This window comes from Dipodomys merriami, unplaced genomic scaffold (genome assembly GCF_024711535.1).
Source record: "Dipodomys merriami isolate MVZ:Mamm:240054 unplaced genomic scaffold, mDipMer1.0.p SCAF_82, whole genome shotgun sequence".
In the NCBI taxonomy this organism is placed as follows: Eukaryota; Metazoa; Chordata; class Mammalia; order Rodentia; family Heteromyidae; genus Dipodomys; species Dipodomys merriami.
Genome location: NW_027206424.1, coordinates 5,262,356 through 5,284,052, shown reverse-complemented (window position 1 = coordinate 5,284,052; position 21,697 = coordinate 5,262,356). Strand labels below are relative to the sequence as shown.

At 65.3% G+C, this 21,697-nt stretch overlaps 1 protein-coding gene across 3 annotated transcripts; it reads right to left on the bottom strand.

The window, feature by feature from the left end:
• Positions 1 to 1,671: 1,671 nt before the first annotated feature.
• Positions 1,672 to 20,577, bottom strand: Pwwp2b (PWWP domain containing 2B). 3 transcript variants are annotated; one of them, XR_011369654.1, is made up of 4 exons: positions 20,434 to 20,577; positions 12,917 to 14,615; positions 2,327 to 2,461; positions 1,672 to 2,240 (listed from the first exon to the last, which is right to left on the bottom strand). XR_011369654.1 is itself a non-coding variant. In XM_070011441.1 (3 exons), the coding sequence occupies exons 1-2, from the start codon at positions 20,556 to 20,558 to the stop codon at positions 12,935 to 12,937; spliced, it is 1,806 nt and encodes a 601-aa protein (XP_069867542.1). In that variant the 5' UTR covers positions 20,559 to 20,577; the 3' UTR covers positions 1,672 to 2,461; positions 12,917 to 12,934. The 3 variants fall into 3 exon arrangements, 2 of the variants coding, with proteins under 2 accessions (XP_069867542.1, XP_069867543.1); XM_070011441.1 differs by having other exon boundaries at positions 1,672 to 2,461; XM_070011442.1 differs by having other exon boundaries at positions 1,672 to 2,461; positions 13,219 to 14,615.
• Positions 20,578 to 21,697: the final 1,120 nt, after the last annotated feature.

Sequence of the window (21,697 nt, the reverse complement as noted above, 5' to 3'; positions counted from 1 at the left end):
GACATGAAGGGCACTCCACAGACACAAAGATTAGGACGTGCTGGACAGGCAGGTGTCCGCTGCTCTGCTGCTGTGGCAGGGCTCCTGGGAGCTCTGAGGACTGGGCCTGTGGATCTTTCCTGCTGCCCAATAGTGCATCCCAAGCCTGCCAGTTCCCAGGCCTCCACACCACAGCCGTGCGCAGTGCAGTGTTGCAAGGCCCTCCTCTGCCCGAAGCGCCTTCCCCACAGCGCAGCGCTCCCCCGGGGTGTGCGGGGCAGGCAGGGCCCCTGCCCAGAGCCCTTCGCAGTTCAGACGGCAAGGCCCCGGGGTGAGCCTGTGCACCCAGAAGCCACTCTGCAATCGGAGTGGAAGAGGACGCTCAGCGGCAACCTCAGCCCCTGGAATCTCAGCCGGGGGGGGGGGGGCGGAGGTGGCTGGGCCGGCCCCCTGGCAGGAGCTCCTGGACCCCCCAGAGCAGGGCCGTTCCAGAAAGTTGGGCTAAAGGAGCCTGGAGCCGGGGGCTCATGGGAGACAGGCCCTCCCTCCCTGCGCAGGCCCTGACGGCTCAGGAGGCGGTCATTGGCAGGTCTCCCCTGCTGGGACCCAGGGCCCCAGGCTCAGGCACTGTGATCCTTTGATCCTCCACAGGAAGGCTCCCCCACCCCCACCCCAGGGCCTGGACAGGTGCCAGGGGCCTGGCCCCGCCCACTGGGATGCATAATTCAGCCCAGAAACCCGCACGTTTGCTTCTGAAAAAGAGATCCCAGTCTCTGGTCTCTGCACCCACTCCTGGACGATGCCGACCTCTGCCCCAGCCCCCAGATAGCAGGTCCTCTTCCCCCAAACTCACTGGGAGCAGACCTTCTTGGGGGCCCCTGGAGGAAGGGTAGATTCAGGACCCAGCTCAGAGCAACCACTGAGAGACCACAACATGACCACCAAGGGCTGTGGTGGGGTCCAGCTCCCTGGGCCTGAGCTTCTCCCAAGGGGAGAGCTGTTACCTCCTGCTGGTTCTCTGGACAAACCCAGGGAGGACTGGCCAGCAGCTGGGCACTGGTCCAGTGAGCGCTGGAGAGCCCCTCTCAGGATCCACGCAGTCCCGCCTTGACTTTCAAAGGTTCCCAGGACCCCTGGAGGGGAGGAGGGGAGGCTCTGATGGTTTGATCCTTATAAGACTTTCTTTGGGGAGAGTGCCCTGCTATGAGACCTGAGAACTACGCCCTGGGCTGCCTGGGGCAGCTGCCCACACGAAGCATGGACAATCGCCCGGCCAGCAGAGATGGTGCTCCATGTCCAGGCTCTACCGAGGACCCGGCGGCTGGCCACCCCTGGCCATGCTGCAGCCTCAGAGTCCTTCCTGAAGGGCACGGCGTCCATAAACCCAGAACATTCAGGAGAACCAGGGACAAACGAAGCTGCCAGCATTGTCTCTGGAGACCAGGAGACAGAGGCCTGTCTGACAGAGACCAGGAGACCAGGAGACAGAGGCCTGTCTGACAGAGACCAGGAGACCAGGAGACAGAGGCCTGTCCAGCAGGAGCACAGAGCGGGTGGCCAGGGGGCTGCTCTGCCCAGGGAGCTCAGGGGTCAACCAGAAAACCTGGAGGGGGCTGGAGATGGCGGGAAGTGCGCTGGAGGCGTGGGTCAGCGCCCCCGGGTGACAGCAAGAAGCCCACCACTCAGAGGAGACCTGCAGCACAGACGTCTCTTTATTCTTCATAGTTAAAGAAAGAACAGAAGACCGTGTTTCCTTCTTTCCTTTTCTTTTTGGTCTTTGAAATGGCAGAGGGGAAAGGAATGGCTGCAGGGCAGGGAGGCCTCACCTCCTCCCCACCTCCTCCCTGCCTCCTCCCCGCCTCCTCCCTACCTCCTCCCCGCCTCCAGCGGTCCTCACGCCCGCCCTTCACCCCTCCACCTCACAGTACTGGCAACTCATAGCAGCATCTCCCAAGTGGCCTGGCAGGCTGGGGTGCCCAGGGGACCCAGCTCTGGGAGGAATGTGGGTGACACGGGCAGGTCCCCTCGCTGCATGCGCAGAGACCCCATGCCCAGGCTGGGAAGGAGAGCCCACACGTGCAAGTTGGCGTCTCCCGCCGGTGCGGCAGGGGGAAGAGAAGAGCAGAGCGGCCCAGACCCTGCCGGGCACGCTGCCCCACGGCGGGCCACGGCGGCCCCACGTGGCATGGGACGGTCCAGCACGGAAGCTGCCAGTCCGGCACAGGAAGTAGCAAGCATGTCACGGACTTCTGGGCTGTTTCCTGGCCAGAGACACCATAGCCTGAGGCACAGGAACAGACGCACAGCCAGGAGGAGCCTGTCCGGGCTGGCCCCTCTCGGCACGCACCTGCTCCTCCGGGGCACTCACGCCAGGCTGACCACCGGGCCCAGCATGTGTCTGCACGCAGCCTGCCAGGAGGCATGAGGGGCCCTCACAGAAGTCAGAAGTTCAGGATAACAGCTGCACCTCATCGCCGGTGACCTTGGAGAAAACAGAGGACAGAGGTTAGCTCAGGGGGAGTGGAGGACAGGCCCCTGGGGCGGCCAGCTCCAGGCCGAGTCCATTCCAGTCACAGCCTCTCCTTTGAGCTCTGCGGCTCACTGGGGAGCCCACAGGCCCCCAGCCCACCGATCCCATTGCATCACTCCGCCCTGGGTGCCAGGCGCTGTGCAGGGCTGAGGAGGATCTGAGGCGGCTGAGGCCTTGGGCCACAGGGTCCGGGCCACGGCAGGACTGGACAGGGGCGCTGGGGCGTCCTCTGCCACGGTGCTCATTGTGCAGGAGACCCATGGTGACTATGGGGGCCTCTCAGGCACCTGAGGGCTGGGGACCCCAGAAAGGACACGGACAACCCGGAGACCCATCTGCCATCCCCAGCGCAGGGAGCCCCAGAGTGGGAAGGACAGGAAAGCAGAGGGGAGGAGGGAGAGAGAGGAGGGGGAAAGGGAGGGAAAAAAGAGGAGGGGGGAAGAGAGAGAAAGAGGGGAGGGGGAGGGAGGGTACATTGTGTGTGCGTGCATACTCCAGTGTGGCTCAGCAGCCCTATGTGGCTGGCACACGATGCAGGCACTCTGGCTGCTCCAGCCTGCCCAGTGAGCACTGGGTAGTGAGCAATAGCTAACGAGCACTGTCTGAAGCCTCTGCTTTGGAGAAGCTTGTCAGCAGCATTGCACTGAAAGGAATACCTCACGGGGATGAAGGCACTGAGGCTTCTGAGTGCCGGGACGGACAGAGATGCTCAGGAGACAGAAGGGGAGGGGGAGACCCATGCCGAGGACCGACAGTTAGACCAAAACAGGTTTGTCGCCATCTGCACCGCTGGCCTGCAGCTGAACACTGAACTGCCACTCAGCCAAGGTCGGCTTCTACGTCCAGATGCTGGGCCAGGAGGGAATCTAAGAACACGAACCACCTCCTTCCACAGGAAGAAGTCCACAAGTAGCATCCAAACCCAAAGAATCTAGAAACAGCCTTTCCTCACGTAGTACGGTTCAAACTACTCGTGGGCTTGAAAAACGGAGCTACGTATAACACCGACACATTCAAAAAGGAAAAGGACTCGTGCTAGGACATCTTTCTGACAGGCAGAGCCTTCCTGCCACACCCTGGGGAATTCTGAGGCAGGGAGGATGAAAGAGAGCCTCCAGGTCTTTCCGGAGGGGCCGCCACCAGGCTCGCCGCCCCAGCAGGTCGCCGCCCCAGCAGGCGGGCTCGGTGCCCCCATCCTGACCAGCCCTTCCACACACCGCTCACAGGATGCAGGGTAGGGGATGGCCACAGTCCCACTCCCCCTCCAGTGTGGTGGACACAAGGCCTCACTGGCTGCTGGACATCCAAGCAGGGTGGACGGTACCTGTAGGGCTCCCGGGGGGCTGGAGCGGAGGCATGAGGAATACCATAGGGTCCCCGAGGCCAAGAGTGCCAGGAGGTGGGCAGAGTGCCCCAGCCAGCCAGGATCTGCTCAGGTCAAAACCTTGACCCAGAAGAGGCCTACCAGGTGTCACAGAAAACAGATGCAAGGTTACCCCTTGCTTGGTGACACTTGCATGTTATGGGGTGAAAAGATGTCTGGACTCCACACAGCAGTCTTTCTGGCACCCAGAGCATGTTCCACCCAGCATAAGGTAGAATGGGCTGGGCACTGGAGGGCAACGTGACCATCCCTTCCCATGCTCCCCAGTGACCCATACTCTAGACATAGTGGGTTGTGAGCTAGCCTCTCCTCAAGCACAGCCTGAGGCCAGCTCGGGGCCCAGGGCCTGGCTGGCGGGGAGCGCTGCCCGGACCCCCACATGGCCAGCAGACAGGCTATCCTGTCTTGGGAAGTACACCCAAGACTCAGTCCACCCAGGTGATCAGGACAGGCAGTGGGGGGTGACCTCTCAGAAAGCAAGCCCATCTGGGCATCACAGCTGGTGGTGTGCCTGGGCCCACCCTGCTCCAGGGAGGCTGGGCCGGGGCACTTGTTGGCCTCATTTCCCAGGACACACTGTTTGTGAAGAAAACAAAACAAAACAATAAACTCCCTGGACTCTGACTTGCAACTCCAGCTACTGCTGCCCAACCTGTTTGTCTGAGCTCACGGGACTGCCCAAAGGCCGGCCCGTGTGTGGGGGGACGTTCTGAACATGGAAGGCTGCCTCCCCTCTGAAGACCAGACAGGAGTGACACGGATCTCCTCAGGGCCACCCGTGACAGCTGTCGAGACCCTTTCCTACCCCTCCCTGCCCAGGAGAGGCCACCAGAGGAAAGCCACGCTCTGGGCATGCCCAGTAAGTGGAAGATGAGAGCCAGCCTGGCGTCTTGCTCCAAGGAAGGGCCAGGAGGCCCCGCAATGCAGGCAGGGAGACCCGGGGCGCTCACAAGCTCCAACTTAGCCCAGGGCCCCTCTGCAGGCTAGGACAAGGCACCCCATCCCCGGGGTGTGGCCTGGGTCTGAGAGGGCAGCCACAGAGACTGGGGTATGGCTGGATTAGGGCTTCACTCCCGGTGGCTCCCCGGACAGCAGGCTGCACGTCAGGGAGAGCTGCGCAGAAGCAGCCCGGCCTCCACGGCAGGGATCAGACATGAGGTCACCTCACGCCGTACACGCCCCAGCTGCCCTGCTCCCTGGGGAGGGCAGGCAAGCGCCCAGGACACCCGCCCCACCCCCAAAAGGCACTTCCCGGCCATGCCAAAGCCCCGACTCAGGGCCCCTGGGAAAATGTCCCCACAGCCAAACACTCATGACGCCGGTTCAGGGCTTACAGCACCATGCGTTCTTAGTGATACGAATGTGCCTAGACCGAGTACCCCATCTGAGCCAGCAGCAGCCCCCAAGCCCAGAGGGGGGTCCTGGGCACAGGCCAGCGTGCTCCCTCTGCCGAGCCTCGCTCTCCATCTGCTGCCCAGGGGGCGAGTCTCACCATGCTCTGTCTGGCTGTCACGGCCCCCCCCCACCCCCCGCCGGCTCCATGTTGTGTGACAAGTCCCCGGGCGCGGTGAGTGTGAGGCCCAGGGTGGCAGGTGTGCCCGGTTAGCAGAGGTGCGAGCCCAGGTCTGGCCTTCGTTGCTGTCCTGAGGCTGGGGAAGGTGGGAGAGCGCTCTCCCGGGACAGTACCGGGCCCGGTGCGGTCAGGCTGGGCTCCCTGTAGGCCCCAGGGAGCCTTCCAGGGGGTCCGTGGCATGCGTGGTCTGTGGCGGCCGTCACTAGTCTGCCCCAGTCTTCACAAGTCCTCCGCATCAGGAAAGGGGGTGGAGGATGGGGGCTGCCTAACCTTAACGCCACACATCGGCAAAGGCCTTGCGTCTGTCCATCTGCGTGGGAATCCCATTCAACTGCATCCCTGTCCACCCTACCCCTGGGGGCCCAGCAGGAACCCAGCCAGCCTCAGCTGCTCCAGTAGCAAGCCAGAGATGTGTTTGAATTGTATGCATGTGCGCGCAGTGTGTGCGTGTACATGTGTGCAGTGTGTGCATGCATGTGTGCGTGTGGACTGCAAACGGACGGAAAAGGTAGGAAATCCATGGAATCCTAGGACCTTGCAGTCCAGGCCTGAGGAGGAGAGAATCAGGACACACTAAACTCACCAAGGGGCATGTGCTGTGCGCGGAGGTCACAGGTGAGCAGCCTTCCCCCGGGGCCTCTGGGGGCCCTGCACCTGTGCACATGTGGCTGGTTGGTGAGTATGCCTTGAGACTCTCAGAGCCCAGGCAGCGCTCAAGCCCGTGGACTCCACCTGCCCACGGTTCCCTGGGCTGGCAAATGGCCAGGCTGGAGCTGCCCGAGGAGGGCGGCGTCCAGCCTAGAACCCCACCTGCCTGCGGGGGTTCCTTTCCTTTCCAGTGCTGCGCGCCTGGCCCTGGGCAGCTTCTGCGGAGACGGCGGCGGGAGCCTTCTCCTCCTAGCCCTTCTGAGCGTTTCAGGGCCCGGAAGGGGCTCAGAGCAAGGCAGAGCTTCACTGCAAAGATCATGCAGCTCCAAGAGACAAAAGTGCCCAGGCCTCCCTGCCCCCACCAGGCACAGCCTTTGGAAATGTCACCACATAGTCACTAGCAGCCATCCTTATTAGCTAACCTCCACAGACCAGAAGCAGAGGCAGCCCCCAACCCGCCTTCCCCACCCCGCAGCAATGGCCTTCAAGGCAGCCAGCCTGCCCTCCCTGGATCCTTCTGGAAAGCACAGTGTCCCTGAAAGCAGCAGCCAGCTGACGACCCGCCTTCCTGGGCTGATGGCAGCGAGCAGGACGAGCAGGCCGTGAGCTGAGAGCCGGCCCCTCCCTGAGGCCGGAGCTGTGGAGCGGGCCTGGCGGCCTGGGCTGCCAGACCCAAGATACCGACCTTCTCAAGAACAGACCCACTCCGCCCTCTGGAGCCCTCCCTGGGAGGCCCTATCCTCCCCACAGCCAGGAAGGCTGGCCTCCCACACCCCAGGGCAGCCCACAGGCAAGGCCGGGGCAGCCCAGCCCCCGCAGGGGGGCCACGGGGCAGGGGTGCTAGAACCAGATGAACGCCAACTGTGGGAGACGGACAGAGGGACTCCGAGGGAAGTCAGGCCGGGAGTCACGGAAATGCTTACAGACTTACAAAACACTCCGAAAGCTCGAAATACAAAGCAAAATGAAACCACCCAACTTGTGTGGTGCTCACCCTTGGGCAGTCGCAATGACCCCGAAGCCCAGGAGTGGGGGGCCTTGGCGTGCTCCCTGCGAGCCCTGGGCCTGGGCCTCAGCGGAGTCGGGACGTCCCCAGCCATCGCCCGTGGCGGCCTTAGCGGCATCCCCCGAGCACGTGACATTAGTGCTTCTCATTCTGAAAAGTTTTATTCCAGCAAAACCGTACTATAGATCACATAGGCATGCTTAAAAACAGCATTCTACATACGCAAAACCAGTAACTGTGTTGGTATCATTAAGAGCCAAGGCTCCTGTTGAAGGGAAACCCAGTGATCCCAGCTGTGGACAGCAAAGGCCAAAACCATCAGCAAACTGGCCGAGCAGCCGGGTATCCAGGCCCCAGCTGGGGGGGGGGGGGGAGCAGGCCCTGGGAGGGGGCTGAGCACAGGCCTGGAGGCAGGAGGCAACACCACTACTGGACACGGATCACGGTAGGCCCGGGGCTGACCGGCCAGCCAGAGGGCCAACAGGACACCTGCTGAGGTGAACACCACTAGGACGACATGGACGCGTGTCCTGCGGTCCTGTCCCAAACCACAAGTGAGCGCGGCCAGGCCTCATGGAGAGGCCAGTGAGCGACGCAGCAGCCAGGCAGCAGGGAGGCAGAAGACTGGACCCAGGCGGCTCGGATGCCAGCCTCCACACGCGACCCTGCGGGATGCCTGCCGACGGCCGGGCAGCCGAGGAGAGGCCTGTGGGCCCGAGCCTCGACAAGCAGCACCTGGGAGAGTCTGGAGGTGGTGGAGGGACTGAGTCACAGCCGCGGTCCTCTCCCTGGAGGGAGCCTGGTCCTGAGGTGCAGACCCCAAGGGGCATCTTCCATGATGCCCGGGCTGATCCGGGAGGCAAGTGTGAATGAGGTGCCCCTCCCCCAGTGCTCGGGAGGCGGGGCCAGGCCTTGGGGAGTGGGGGATGGGACGGGCCCCACAGGCCTGGAATTACAGGCCCTGGCTTCCTTCTGGAACAAAATAATTATAGCCTTCCCAGGGACCCGGAGCCCTGAAAATGGCAGAGCCAGCTGACAACCTGCCCCAGGAGCAGATGTAGTTTTATTCAGAGCTGGAGGAAACCAGAGCTTGTTTGAACCGTTCAGCTCAGAGGCTGGAAAGGGCAGGGTGGCGTCCACCCAGGGGTCCTCCGGCAGCACCGAGCTCAGGCGGGGCACACCCGCGCTGGGTCCTGATGAGGATCAGTCCTCCCAGGAGAACTCAGAAGGACGAGCCAGAAGGTGCAAGGAGCCACGGCTGCCCCGAGCTGGCTCCCACGCTGAACTGAGCAATTCCCTCCCAGCCAATACAGATCCTTCTGGAATAGGGGCTCCTCCATCACCCCTGGCATCCCATCCTGCAGAACTGGACTCGTGTCAGCCCCTGGACAGAAGTTTGCCGGGTCTGTGGGCCCTGGGTCAGCCTGGCCCTGGGGCCACACCCCACTGTGCCACGTGGCACAGACGTCCAGGGAGAGCACGTGAGGAGCCCTGACTGCATACACAGGAGAGGGGGTGCAGGCCCACAGAAACAGGTCCTCATCCTGCAGTGGAAAGCCACCATCTGTGGGCCCTTCAGGCACAGGTGACTGAAGACCTGAGGTAGTTAAATTACACTAAGTAAGCAGGCGAGCCCTAACTGCCACGGGGCTTAGACAGAGGCAGGTTCTGAAGAGAAGAAGCCACAAGACCAAGGCCACAGAGGTGGCATCCCAGGGAACGGCCACAAGGCAGCAGCGCGTAGAGCCAGCAGGAGCTGGAGGGGCAGAAGTTCCTGTGTTGGGGAGGCCAGCCCGGCCTGCGCCCGAGTCCAGACTTGGACTTGGGAGACCTGCAGTGGGAAACTGACGCCCACAGTCGGGGTCGTTTCTTACCATGGCCGCAGGGCTGGCCCCCCTGCCAGTGGCTCTGCGGCTCAGTGAGGTGGAGCACAGCCCCCGCTGCTGCAGGACAGGCATGCGCAATGCCGGGACAGCACCAGCTCGTAACTCAGCGTGACCCTGCTCCCTGGGAGGCTGGGCAGCCAGCATGGCACGATGGCCACCGCCTCGGCACTGGTCACTCTCCGCACTGGTCACCGACCTCTCTTCAGACCCTAAGAGGAGTCTGGGCCCAGGACACTCGGGCAGGTGCACGTGCCTCTCTAGCCAGTCCTCAGGCTGACACGTGCCTCTCTAGCCAGTCCTCAGGCTGAGCCCTCAGCCCCGGCCGGGCTGGCACCGCGGGGCCTCCCTCTCTCCTGTGGAGCAGGCAAGGCCCCATTTCACCCGTGCCGGCCCTGAAGCCTCCTCTGGGAACGGGTGGCTGCACCAGCCACGCTCCAGCAGAGCCCCTCCTGCCCCAACTCCACTGCCCTCTTCCTGTCACCTCCCTGTCTCTGTGGCTCTGAGGGCTGCTCCCCTAGCCAACGTTCCAGGGCTCCCCTTCCTCTCTCCCTCCCCCCCTCCTCTTTGTCCTCTTCCAGATAGCCAGCCCCAGCCCCTGGCTCCTGAGGTCTGACCTCTCTGACTGAGATGCTTCCAGCCCGACCCAGTCCTCCCGTGTCCTGTCCTTGAAGCTGGTGGACTGGGCACCCATGGGACCTGCTCACCGCCCTCCAGGCTCCTCCTGGCCCCTGGGGTGAGGCCAGAGTCTAGTCCAACACGGGTATAGGCTGAGCCCACCTAGGACATGCCCCGCAGTCCTTCTGCTCCACACGCTCTTCTGCCCCCCTCCATCGTTGGTGATCTCAGCATGTCACCTCCGGCAGGAAGCCCTCCCGGATCCCAGCCCAGCTCGGGATGCCCGCTGATGCCCTGCTTCCAGTGCCTTCCTTCCTGGCCAGGCCCAGGTGATTATCACTGACCTGCAGACGGTGACTCACAGACGTCTCCTGTCTGTCTGTCTGGGGCCCACAATCTTTCTGCCCAACTTTGTAGCCCATATCCATCTCCGCCACCTCTACTGGTGGAGAGTTTGGCTCTCGCACATGGGTAGGGGTTAGATAAGGCAGAGCAGGAAGACAGGATGAGGGGCCAAGGCCCGTGGCCTCTGGGCCAGTGGCTCAGGTCGGCCCCTCTTGGCATGGCCAAGCTGGAGGGCCTGGCCAGGCCCCGGGCTTCCGGGAGCTCAAGGGCTGCAGCTGGGTGGGAGCAGCATGCCCGCCCAGGACACGGTCCCCGAGAGATCTCTCCAGCCAGCCTCAGACACCTCCCTAGAGAGCTGCCCGAAGCCCCCCCGAGGTCGGAGTGTCACTGGGACACAGAGGGGAGCGCCGCAGTCCCAGAAGCTGGCCCCACCCACGGCCCAGCTCCCTGGCCCCAGCCCCGCCCGCCAGCTCTGAGAGCACACCGCAGCCCTGTGAGGGGCTGGAGAAAGGCCGTTCCCAAGCCCCGGGTGTGACCCAGCACTGAGAATGTTTGGCTTGCTCACCAGCAAGGCAAGCACTGCTGTCACCCCAGGACAGGGAGAAAACCTGGGGGTGGCCCGGCCTCCCGCCCACGTCAGGACTCAGAAGGGAACCCAAGTCACACAGGTGCGTCGCAGGTGGCGCTGTCGTGGGGCCCACCCCCATGCCCAGCGGGGCTGGGTGCCTGTCCATCTGCCTAGGCCAGCCCTGCCCCCCCAGCAAAGCCTCTGGCCACCTGTCACGGCGAGCGAAGGACATCTCTGGGACAGTACGTCTTGGGAGGGAGCTCTTCCTGACGCTCAGGGGGCAGCAGGACCTTTGGCGGCACAGCAGCCCCAGCCGGGGAGCCCAGCCCCCAGACTCGTCCTTCCTCTGAGTGTCCGGGTCCAGAGGACAGATGGCCACCAGCACCTCACCAGGCCTCGGGCGGGCTCTCCGCAGAGAGAAGGCGCTGTTGGGGCTGAGCCCAGCAGCACTGCTGGCAAGGCAGAGCAAAGCCGGACCACACCAGGAGCTGCTGGACCACACCTGCGGGACTCCAGGCTGCGGGGCCGCCTCTGGTCATAGCTGAGCACAAAACGCCTGACTGAGGGCTTTGCTCTGCCTTTAATTCTTACAAAAAGAAGATATAGGACAAACACCATTCTGCACTCAAGGTTGGAGGGGTCCAGTTCCCCAGAACCCTGAGCACCAGGGCTGCCGGGCACAGGCTGGTCCAGGCAAGGCCCCAGGAAAAGGAGCCTGTTTAGATGGCCAGGCAAACCAGTTGGGTGAGATTTTTCCTTTGCTTCCGGATAAACAGGGCCAGCCCGGAACCTGCAAGGCCTGCCGGCTCCCAGGTGCAGCCAAGGCCACACTGGGCCTCTGACTGAGTGGACCTGTGCTGCGTCCCGGTCCTGTAACTGAGCCATGGCTACCAGGACCAGAACTGTGAGGACTGAGCTGATGTCCACCATGGGAGAGGGCCCACAGCCTCCCCTCCCTCCAGCTGGCCTGCCCCGCCCTGCCTCCCTCATCAGGGCTTGGCAGGGGAAGGGAGGGCCCAGGGGCAAGCAGGCACCCCAGGGCCACACCAACCCAGGCCCCAGTAGCGAGTGACCTGACCTTCCCCTTCACTCCTCCTCAAGCCTGCTGCCCTTCCCCACAGAGTGTCCCAGCCCGAGACCAGCAAAGGCTGCCCCCCACCCCCAGCCAGGGTACAGACCCGGCCCTGGCCTGGAATGAGGGGAGAGATGCACCCAGCAAGCATGGGGGGGAATGGGGGTGCGGGGGGGGGGTTAGCACAGCACAGGCAGCCTTAGGCTGACAGCACAGCTGCCCTCCTGGACCCTATGGTGGAGCGGTGAGGAGACTGACGGGGCAGCCCCAGGCCCCTTCCCCAAGCACAGGTCCCCTGCCTGGCTGAGGCCCCAGAGTGGTCCCCCGAGCGGGCAGCCTGGCCCACAGGTGTGTAACCGTTACCAAGACCAAGTGGAGGCCCAGGTGGGGCTGATGTGCTACCCTGGCCTAGAATGCTCCAGCTTGCCACATCTCTGTGCCTCTGGGAAGCATTAGATTGAAAATCTGGGGAGGAAATCACAGGGCCTCGGGCTCCCAGGCCCCAGAAAGCAAGTCTTCCCAACAGTGACGGCAAAGCAGGTGACCCTGCAGGACACACCTCATGCCCCGAGCTGGACGGGGCCAGCGGGAGGTCCCTGCAGTTCTGCAGCCCCGCGGGGTGCCCCTCCTGGCCGACAGCTCGAGGCCCTAACCGCAGGACATCCCGCAGGGGTGGCCCCGGCGCCCCAGGCCATGCTCCCCACCCTGCAGGCTGGCTCCCGCCTGCACAAGATGACACCTCCTCATCCGTCATGAGGGGACACCCCAGCCCCACAGGGTCCTCAGAGGGCTGCCTGTGGCTCTCCAGAGCTCTCCTGGGGCAGTGGGAGACAGGGGTCCCAGGGACGCTGGGCCCAGAGGATGGGACAGGTCCTCAGCCGGCAAGGGGCGGAGGCGCGGCCCACGCTGCTCACCCCCCCCCCTTTGCGGCCAGCGCAGGGCATCGTGGCACACCTGGAGCAGGAGAGCCACGAGGCGCGGCCCAGCATTCTGAAAGGGAAGGAGGCTGCCGCGGAGCAAGGGACAGAAGACAAAGCCTTGCCCTGGAGCCCCTTCCTCAAACTGCACGAAAGGAACTCTCCCACGGGGCTTTGAGAAATGCTCTAAACCTCAGACTGGCTTTGAACACACGGCTGATAATTGGCCTTGTCTATAAATCAGGGCGCTCGGGTGACAAGACTGGCAAAGACAAGCAAGCTCACGACGCCCTCCCTGCGGCAGCCAGGGGCCGCAGCCCGTGTGTACTAGCCGGGGTGCGTCGGGCACCACACAGGCGCCAGCTCAGGAGGCTCCCCAGGGGACTCACTCACCTGGTCGCAGAACCAAAGTTACGTTTCAAACTGGGTCAAGAGCTCCCTTATCTCTGGGGCCACGTGCTGAGTGGCGTTTGCAGCCTCTGTTATGGCTTTCCGATACATCCCCTTCTTCTTACGGTTAAATCTCAGTTTGAAAAATTCAGAGAAAGGGGAGAGTTTTGAAATAGACAAGAAGGATGTAGTTGGAGACCCGAACCATGAGACTTTTGCTTCTGGCCAAGAGGGCTCTCCATCCTCCTGGGCAAGGCTGATGTCAAGGACGCGCGCTGGCCACCAAGGAAAACCATGAATCTTACCCCACACGACGTCCCCTACGGCCACCGTCCTTCCGTCTTCGGTAACGCACTTAGAGACGCTCTGCGTGTGCAGCTTGACCGTGAGCGGGGGCACCGTAGGCCGCGCGTCTCGGGTCGGGGAGGTGGCAGAGGCAGGGTCCCGGGAGGAGGGGTCGCCGGTGTCCAGAGAGGTTACTTCAGAGCCGGGTGACGTAGATTCTTCCGGGCCGGCGCGGCTGTGCGCCGGCTCCCGGGAGCCACCTGTTCTCCTCTCGGGGCATGGAAAAGTCAGGGCCTCACGTTCCTGCTTCCCTTGGGGACGCCTGTGGACATCCTCCTCCTCCTCACCGGAACTTCCAGAAGACATGTCCTCCAGCCTGTGGCCGGAGCCATCTGGAAAGAGAGTGGGTGAGCAGGCGCGGGGCCCCCGGGGGCCTCCGTTCAGCTCCTCCACCAGCTCGGCCCGGTACAGGGGCTCCTGCTCCCCATCGCCCGACCGACGAGGCTTCAGGCGGATCTTGGGCGGAGGCAGGTCCGGGCCAGGGGGCCCCGGCCGTGTCAGCTTCAGCTTGGGGACGGAGGCCGAGGACCCACGGGGCACCCAGTCCCCGCTGCCCCTGGGCTCGGAGTCCCGCGGCCCCTCGGGGGCCAGACTGCCGTTGTGCGGGGCCTGCTGGGGGCAGAAGGGCTCCAGGGAGCCGTGCACGCGGGAGGGGATCTTGACCACTTCGCCCTTGCCCTGGGGCGTGCTGTAGGAGATCTTGATGACTGGGCTCCGGGGGACCCGCTCCCGGGGGGCCCGGTCCTCCTCCCGCCTCTCCCTCTTGCTCCTCCTGGGGGTGGCCCCCGCGGCGAGGTTGGCGTCCTCCTGCTCCTCAGGCTTGCGGGGCTCTCTGTCTGGGCCGCTGCCCAGCCTCCGGCGGCCCTTGGGGGTTGTGGGGGGGCTGGGGCCGACCTCCGCGGGGCTCACGGTGCTTTTGCACTTTTCACAGAGCACTTGGCGTGGCCGCAGACGGATGCTGCTCAGGATGAGCCGGCCTGGGTCTCGGTTCCGGGACAGACGCCTTCGAGTCCGCTTCACGGCCCTGGGTGGTGGCTGCGGCACCCACTGCTGGTAGGTATTCCTCAGCCACAGCGGGTGTGGAAAGGGGGCGCCTTCAAAATAGGGCGGGAAGGGAGGCAGGCTCGTGGCGGGCAGCGGCGGCGGGGGCGGCGGCGGGGGCGGCGGGGGGCCGGCGGCCTTGAGCGGCCGGGTCTCCTTGGGGGACTGGCCCTTGCAGGGAGGAGGTGGGGAGCCGCTCCCCTCCTCGGCCACTCTTCTTCCCCCCTCCTCGGGGACCGGGCCGTGGCAGCCGATGGCGGGCGGTTCGTCAGCCAGGGGCAGCGGTGCCAGCGGGGGCAGTCCAAAGAGGCCGGACCTGGCAAGGGAGAGGCGGCAGTGAGGGAGAGGGCGGCGGCCTCCGGGTCCTGGTGTGGCCCCGAGGCTGCAGGCCCCATCTAGGAGCGTCTGCTGGCTGGGAGCAAGGGTGGGGACCTGCGCATGGCCCGTGTTGGGTGTGTAGGCAGACTGGTGCCGCTTTGTCCCATGATCTGTGGGCTGGGGTAGGGGAGTGTCTGCGTCTCGGCCTGTGGCCCCAAGAGGAAGGAGGGCCCAGGGCTGGAGGGTTGCCGGGAAGCCTGAGCACAGTATCTGTGTTCAGAGATGGGGCCTGGCCAGGCCGGGGAGGGGATCCTGTTGGTGTGTGGCCAGAAGCCTCCAAGCGCAGCTCTGATCACAGGCCTTACCTGTCTCCTCCCCTCCAAGAGACGCTTCAGGGATGGGGATGTTGCCGGGGAAAGAGGAAGCTGGGAAGCCCCAATCTGGGGAGCAGTGGGGTCCCTGCTAGAGTGACACCAGAACCAAGCCCTACAAGGAAGGTTCCAAAAGCCCCGGGGAAGGCCTTGGGACCAGGAAGCCACCCCAGAGGCTGGCCGTCCACTGCGCCCCACTAGGCAGCCCCTCACAGGGCTGAGGGCTGGGAATAACCAGACAGCAGAGAGGAAGAGGCAGGTGGCTGGCCTGGTCAGGGTGGGTCGCCCGGTGCTCACAGCCCCCAGGCCTGCGAGTAAGGACTCCTCAAGCCCTGGTGCCTGTCTACACTGCAGCCTTCCACCTCCTGCTTCCCTCCCTCCCGCCACCCCAGCCCCACGCACCTTTCAGCCAGTCATCCTTCCTAGCCCCCACCTGTCTCTGGGCCTGCAGCTCTGTCTTCCCTGTGGATCCCGCCCGGGGCTCTGCCACCTTCCCCACACAGACACAGCAGCTGGTGCCCATTCCTGGCACGGCCCCCTCAGGTGGGCTCGGCGTGTTCCGGATGGACCGCAGCCCTCCCCTGGGTAGGGCCCCGAGCCGTGACGTGGGCCGGCGCCCCCATCCCACCAGGCCTGTCCCTTCCCAGGCTGGGCAACTGGGAAGCTGCCCAGGCGGCCGGCCCCTTCCCCGTCGCTAGCCACAGAACTGCAGACATGGTCGCAGCCTAGCAGCGCCAGCCATTCTGCCCTCCTGGAGCTCCCGGGCCACGCCCAAGGCCAACGCGGTGGATCAGGAGCAGAGACGCTCAGCCTAGGCAGGGGCAGGGCGGGGGCAGGGCTGGGCCTGGCCAGCTAGAAGCAGGTGGCACTGCTGGGCCCCTCAACTTTCAGGAGCCCCCCAGGATTCTCATGACTAACATTCTCACTTCACAGACAGGGAGTGAAAAACACCAAAGGTGCAGACACAGTCCCAGCCAGGCTGTCCTCTCTGGGAAGACCCCCCAGCCCACTGCTGGACCTGGGTCCATCCGGAGCACCATGGCCTGCATCTGTCTCCTTGCAGGCCCAGCACCTGGTGAAGCTGAGCTGTGGCCTGTCAGCTAGCCCCAGGACCTATGGCCCTGGCCTGACAGTGCTCACAGGTGACACTATGGGCAGCCCTAGAGCCCAAGCCAGCCCGCCTTTCTGGACTGAGAAGGCTCTGCCGCATGGGACGGGACGGCCTTGTGGGGAGACCTGAGGACAGGGCTTCCAGGGCCGGGTGGACTCCTCACGGTGGAAGCCCAGCCTGGTCCTCCAACACTGTCACAAAACAACCCTCAATAGAGCATCCGGGGGAACTTGAGGGCTGGCTAGAGAAACTGCTTTGAGGAAAACTAGAGCAGGGATGACTGGGGCAGGGATGACTAAGGCAGGGATGACTGAGGGGATGACTGGGGCAGGGATGACTGAGGGGATGACTGAAGCAGGGATGACTAGAGCAGGGATGACTGAGGCAGGGATGACTGAGGCAGGGATGACTGAGGCAGGGATGACTGAGGGGATGACTGAGGGGATGACTGAGGCAGGGATGACTGAGGGGATGACTGAGGGGATGACTGAGGCAGGGATGACTGAGGCACGGTTGACTGAGGGGATGACTGAGGCAGGGATGACTGAGGGAGGGATGACTGGGGCAGGGTTGACTGAGGGGATGACTGGGGCAGGGATGACTGAGGCAGGGATGACTGAGGCAGGGTTGACTGGGGCAGGGATGACTGAGGGGATGACTGGGGCAGGGATGACTGAGGCAGGGATGACTGAGGCAGGGATGACTGAGGGGATGACTGAGGCAGGGATGGCTGAGGCAGGGATGACTGAGGCAGGGTTGACTGGGGCAGGGATGACTGGGGCAGGGATGACTGAGGCAGGGATGACTGGGGCAGGGATGACTGAGGCAGGGATGACTGGGGCAGGGATGACTGAGGCAGGGATGACTGAGGGGATGACTGAGGGAGGGATGACTGGGGCAGGGTTGACTGAGGGGATGACTGGGGCAGGGATGACTGAGGCAGGGATGACTGAGGGGATGACTGAGGCAGGGATGACTGAGGCAGGGTTGACTGGGCAGGGTTGACTGAGGGGATGACTGAGGCAGGGATGACTGGGGCAGGGTTGACTGAGGGGATGACTGGGGCAGGGATGACTGAGGCAGGGATGACTGAGGGGATGACTGGGGCAGGGATGACTGAGGCAGGGATGACTGGACAGGGATGACTGAGGCAGGGATGAGCAGCTCAGGAGGCTCTAAAATGGAGGCCAGATCCAGAAAAAATAGCACCCCCTGAGGGGTCCCAGGGACTCCAAGGTTCTCTCCCCTACAGTGCCCAGCAAGGACCTCACAGCCCACAGACACGTGGCCTGGCCCAAGGCTCAGCCTGACACCAGTTGGCCACGCCACATCTCTGGTGACTTACCTGGTGGTCTGTCTCAGCCATCCCCCCAGGGCAGACCAGGCCAAGGCTGCCCCATGGACAGGAAGAGCAGTCCTGGCCACCGGCCAGCGCTCTAGGCTGCCCCTTTCTACAGCTGCCTGCATTCCTGACGGCAGGCCGACCAAAACCCTGTGGATGTGGGGTCCCCTCCCCCCGGTCTCCCCCAGCTGCCCCTGACCTTCCTTCCCAGCCATCCTGCTGCTGTCTGTGAGGGGCTGAGTCACAAACATGCGGATGTGCCCAGCTGGGCGGGGCCTCTGGAAAACCTCTCCCTGCAGCCTAGGTGCGAGCAGTCGACGGCCCCCAGGGTTCCCTGAAGCTGGCCACCAGGACTGGTTTAGAAGGCACCTGCAGTCTCTGTGGCCCCACAACCAATCAGCTGTAGGAAATGGTGTGGGACTCAAGCTGGGTGCACAGAGGCCTCCTGGGAGCAAACGCAGGCAGGGCTGGGGCGGGGGTGGGGGGTAGACGGCTGGGTCTCAGCATGCTGAGCTCAAGGTCTGTTAGCTCCAGCCAGGTCAGTCCCATACCCTCTGCCTATTCACAGCTGATGTTGCCCTGGGGGTGCCCCCAAGACCAGCCTGCCAGCCAGGGCCCCTGTATACTAGCCTGCAGTGCCTACGCACCTCCAGCTACTTGGGAGCTACTTGGGATGTCTTGTCCCCTTATAGCTCACCCTCCTTCCAGATTACCCACCCTCAGTACAGCCGCCAAGGTGACTCATAAACGGGCAAGTGTGAGATACACTGGCTTAGAGGTCAAGGCTGGAAGCCCTGGGGTCAGAGGTCACCCTCACTGGTTTCCGATCACTTCTCATTCAGAGCCACAATACTTGGTGTCAACTAGACAATTCCCGTTCACCACTCCTTTGTGCACGGCGTGGCTCAGCAAAGCTTTGGAAGGAACCTGAATCTGCCGGCACTCGTTAGAAGCAGCTTGCCTTGGGCCACTCCCAGCACAAGGTAGTTGCTTAGTGAACACACGTGAACGAGTGGACAGGCAGGCACGCGCAGAGAGCTTGCTTCCACCCATACAGCAGTCTGGCAGCAGGCTGCAGACAGAAGGAAGAGGTGTGCGGCACTGCGCCAGGCCACTGCACTGCAAGACCTGCGCCCAGCCCCCGTCTGCATACAGGGGTGAGAGGCAAGGGAGAAAGACACCATCTTCCAAAATGGGCCGGGCCTCAGCCCCTCGGCTCAGGAGCCGGTGGGAGCTGTGCCAAGCCCGGCAGGGGAGCTGCAGTGGCTACACAGACAACCGTGTGGTCAGGTCTGCGTTAATCTGGGTGCTGCGGGGCCCTGTGAATACTGTCGGCCCCCAGCCACGTCGACCACTGGCCAGCTCGCCAGCCAGTTGCTCTGAGACCGAAAGGCGTCCCCAAGGACGCTTCCCTGTCACTCAGAGCCCACGCAGGATAACTGGGCCCCTGTGTGGAGACAAAGGCACCCGGGGAGGACGGGGCAGGACCCTATCACCTGACCCCACTGCCCCCCTGCCTGCCACGAGGCTGGAAACATTAGCTCTGCAAATCACAACGCCGTGGGTAGAGAACTGGAAACAGAAACCAGGGAGACAAGCCCAAGGTGGGCAGAAGCTGGGGCTGCTTCAGGCCAAGCCTTGGGCAAACCTGGCTAGGTTTGTCTTCAGGGTAAACCTTGTGTCTCCTCAGCCACACAGAGCTGCAGCAAGGCAGCGCTGTACCCACCGGGGCTCAGCCCCGGCCCGGGGTGGCTCTGGTTACAGCTGAAGGCTTCCTCACCGCGCTGGCTGGCACCCACGCGCCCCTCAGCTGCCGTTCCCAGGCCTGGGGTACTGACAGACGGCATCTTCCCACAGAATCTGCACAACAGACCAGCCAAGGGCCTGCGGGAGCGAGCCCAAGGACACTGCACAGCACCCTGCCCTGAGCTGGTGCCTCGGCTGCAGTCCCTCTCCGAGGAGGAGTCGGGAGCCACCCACCAGCATGGGCAGAGCGGGTGCAGTCCTGCAGGCCCGGAGCCGGCCCCGTCGGGAGGGAAACCGGCCCGCCCAGGGGCCCAGGGCCCAGGGCTCAGGCCGCCCTGAGGTCCTGACTCTCCAGCAGCTCCCCAGGTAGCTATCCTGCACTTGCAGGGCGGCGCTGGGCAGGGCTGGAGTCTGCACTCCAGGGTGGCCACACTGAGCAGGACAGGACAACAGTCACCCTGGAGGCCATATGTTAAGTCACATGACTTGTTCATAAATGGCTCCTGGCACATCTAATGAAGATGTGGAGCGGCGGGGTTAACTGTCAAGGGAGATGGGCCGCTGGCTCTGTGCCCTTGTGTGTGTGTGGGGGGGGGTCGTCTTCAGGGAGGGAAAAATTGGGCCTTGCAGGCACGGCAGTCAGTTTCCAGGTCCAGAATAAAGCCTGGCAGGGGCAGGGCAGCCAGGCCGGCGCGCCTCGTCATGTCTGGGGCAGTGACGCTCGCTGCCGCGCGACGGCTCTGGCGGAGGCACAGGTGGTCCGCGGGCAGGTCGCCGGCCCACCCGCCCTCCAGAGGGGCGCCGGCCCGGGCTGGGGTCCCGCGCGGGGCTCTGCGGGGCTCCCGGGCCCTCGGACCCCTGGGGGCAGAGCTGGTCCCGGCCAGCTGGCCGCGGCCCGGGGACCCCCGGGGGCCACGGGGTGAGCCCGCGGCGCTCGGACCCCTCCAAGGGCCGCGATCCGCCGCCAGCCCAACCAACAGTGCGTCTGAACAAAGAAAAGTGCGTTAATTGCGGCGGACGAGCGAGGGAGGCCCGGCGCCCCGCGCGCCCCGCCCGGCGCCCGCCGGCCCCTCGCCCGGCCGCGCGTCCTCCCCGCCCCAAAGTCGCGGCCACGTCGGGGGCGCGCCACCGCCCCCCGGGGCGGCCGCCCGCGCCCCGACACCCGGGCCGGAGAAACCGAAAGCGGCGCCGGGCGGCGGGCAGCGTCCCGCGGAGTCGGCGGTGCGGCCCCGCCCCGCCCGCTCACTTTTTCGTGCAGTCCAGCAGGATCCCGGCGAAGCTGCGCTCGCCGCAGCTCACGGAGACCACCAGCGCGCCGTTGACGACCTGCTCCACCCGCACCGGCAGCCGGCAGCCGGCCCGCGGCTCCATGCTCCCGCGCGTCCCGAGCCCGCCCGCGCCGCCGCCGGGTCAGCCCCGCGTGACGCCGCCTGACGTCACAAAGCTGCTCGGCCGGCCGGGGCGCGCGGCCGCGGGCTCCGCTCCCGGCGCCGTCCGCCGCGTGCGCCCCGGGGCGCCGCGGGCGCGGGGCTCCGTCCGCCGCGCGCGCCCCGCGCCCCGCGCCCCGCGCCCCGCGCCCCGCGCCCGGGGCCGGGCCGTGCGCCCCGCGGGCCTCGTTCGCGCCGCCCCGAGGGCCGCGGGGTCGTCCCTGCCCCGGCCCCTCCCCACCCGCCCTACCGGGTCCCGGCCGCGCCCCCCGCCGCCCGGTGGGCCCGACTCGGCACGCGGGCAGCGCCCCAGCTCGCTCCGGCCCTGCGGGGCGGAAGTCCGGGGCGGCGCGCTCGGGAAGCCGGGGGCCGGGCGGAGGGGACTGGGGCCGAGGGCCACCGCGGCGCCCGCAGCGGCCTAGTGCCGCCGTGGCCACGGGGGGGAGGGTGGCAGGGCCGCCCGCGGACCCGGCGCCCCGTGGGAGCTGCAGGGCAGCCCCAGCGCGCCCGGGGCGGCCGGCACCAGGGCCCGGAGCGGAAGCTTCCACGGGGCCCCTGCGCGCGCAGCCGGCCCGGGGACGGGCGGGACGTGGCGGGCCGCCCGGGACCTCCACCAGCGTGGGCGAGGAACCCGGCCGCCGGCCGCCCGCCCCCAAGCCCCGGCTCCCAGACCCAAGGGGGGTGGCCGGGGTCCCCGCCGCTGCGAGCCCCGCCGGCCAGGCCGCTCCCGGCTTCCCGGGCGCAGCGGCCTGGGCTGGGTGGGGTCGGGGAGCCCAGGGCCTCTGGCGCCGGCCTCCCGGCGGGAGCCCCACTGCACTGCCCCTGAGAGGGGTGGGCAGGCCAGCCGCCTTGGCGCTGGGACCCTCCCTGTGGCTAGCCCCAGGCCGGTGGGGCACATGCGCAGGGGGCTGTGGGCGCAGGGCGGGGTGGTCTGGGAAGGTGCTGGAGGGCAGGGGGCTGTGGACGCAGGGGGCTGTGGGCGCAGGGCGGGGTGGTCTGGGAAGGTGCTGGAGGGCGGGGGGCTGTGGACGCAGGGGGCTGTGGGTGCAGGGCAGGATGGTCTGGGAAGGTGCTGGAGGGCAG

Bases quoted from the DNA above. Each gene is read 5' to 3' on its own strand.
- Pwwp2b (XM_070011441.1), bottom strand. From the start codon at position 20,558: ATGGAGCCGCGGGCCGGCTGCCGGCTGCCGGTGCGGGTGGAGCAGGTC. The intron at 14,616-20,433 runs GTGAGCGGGCGG...CTCCCTTGCCAG, and splicing joins CTGCTGGACTGCACGAAAAA to GTCCGGCCTCTTTGGACTGC.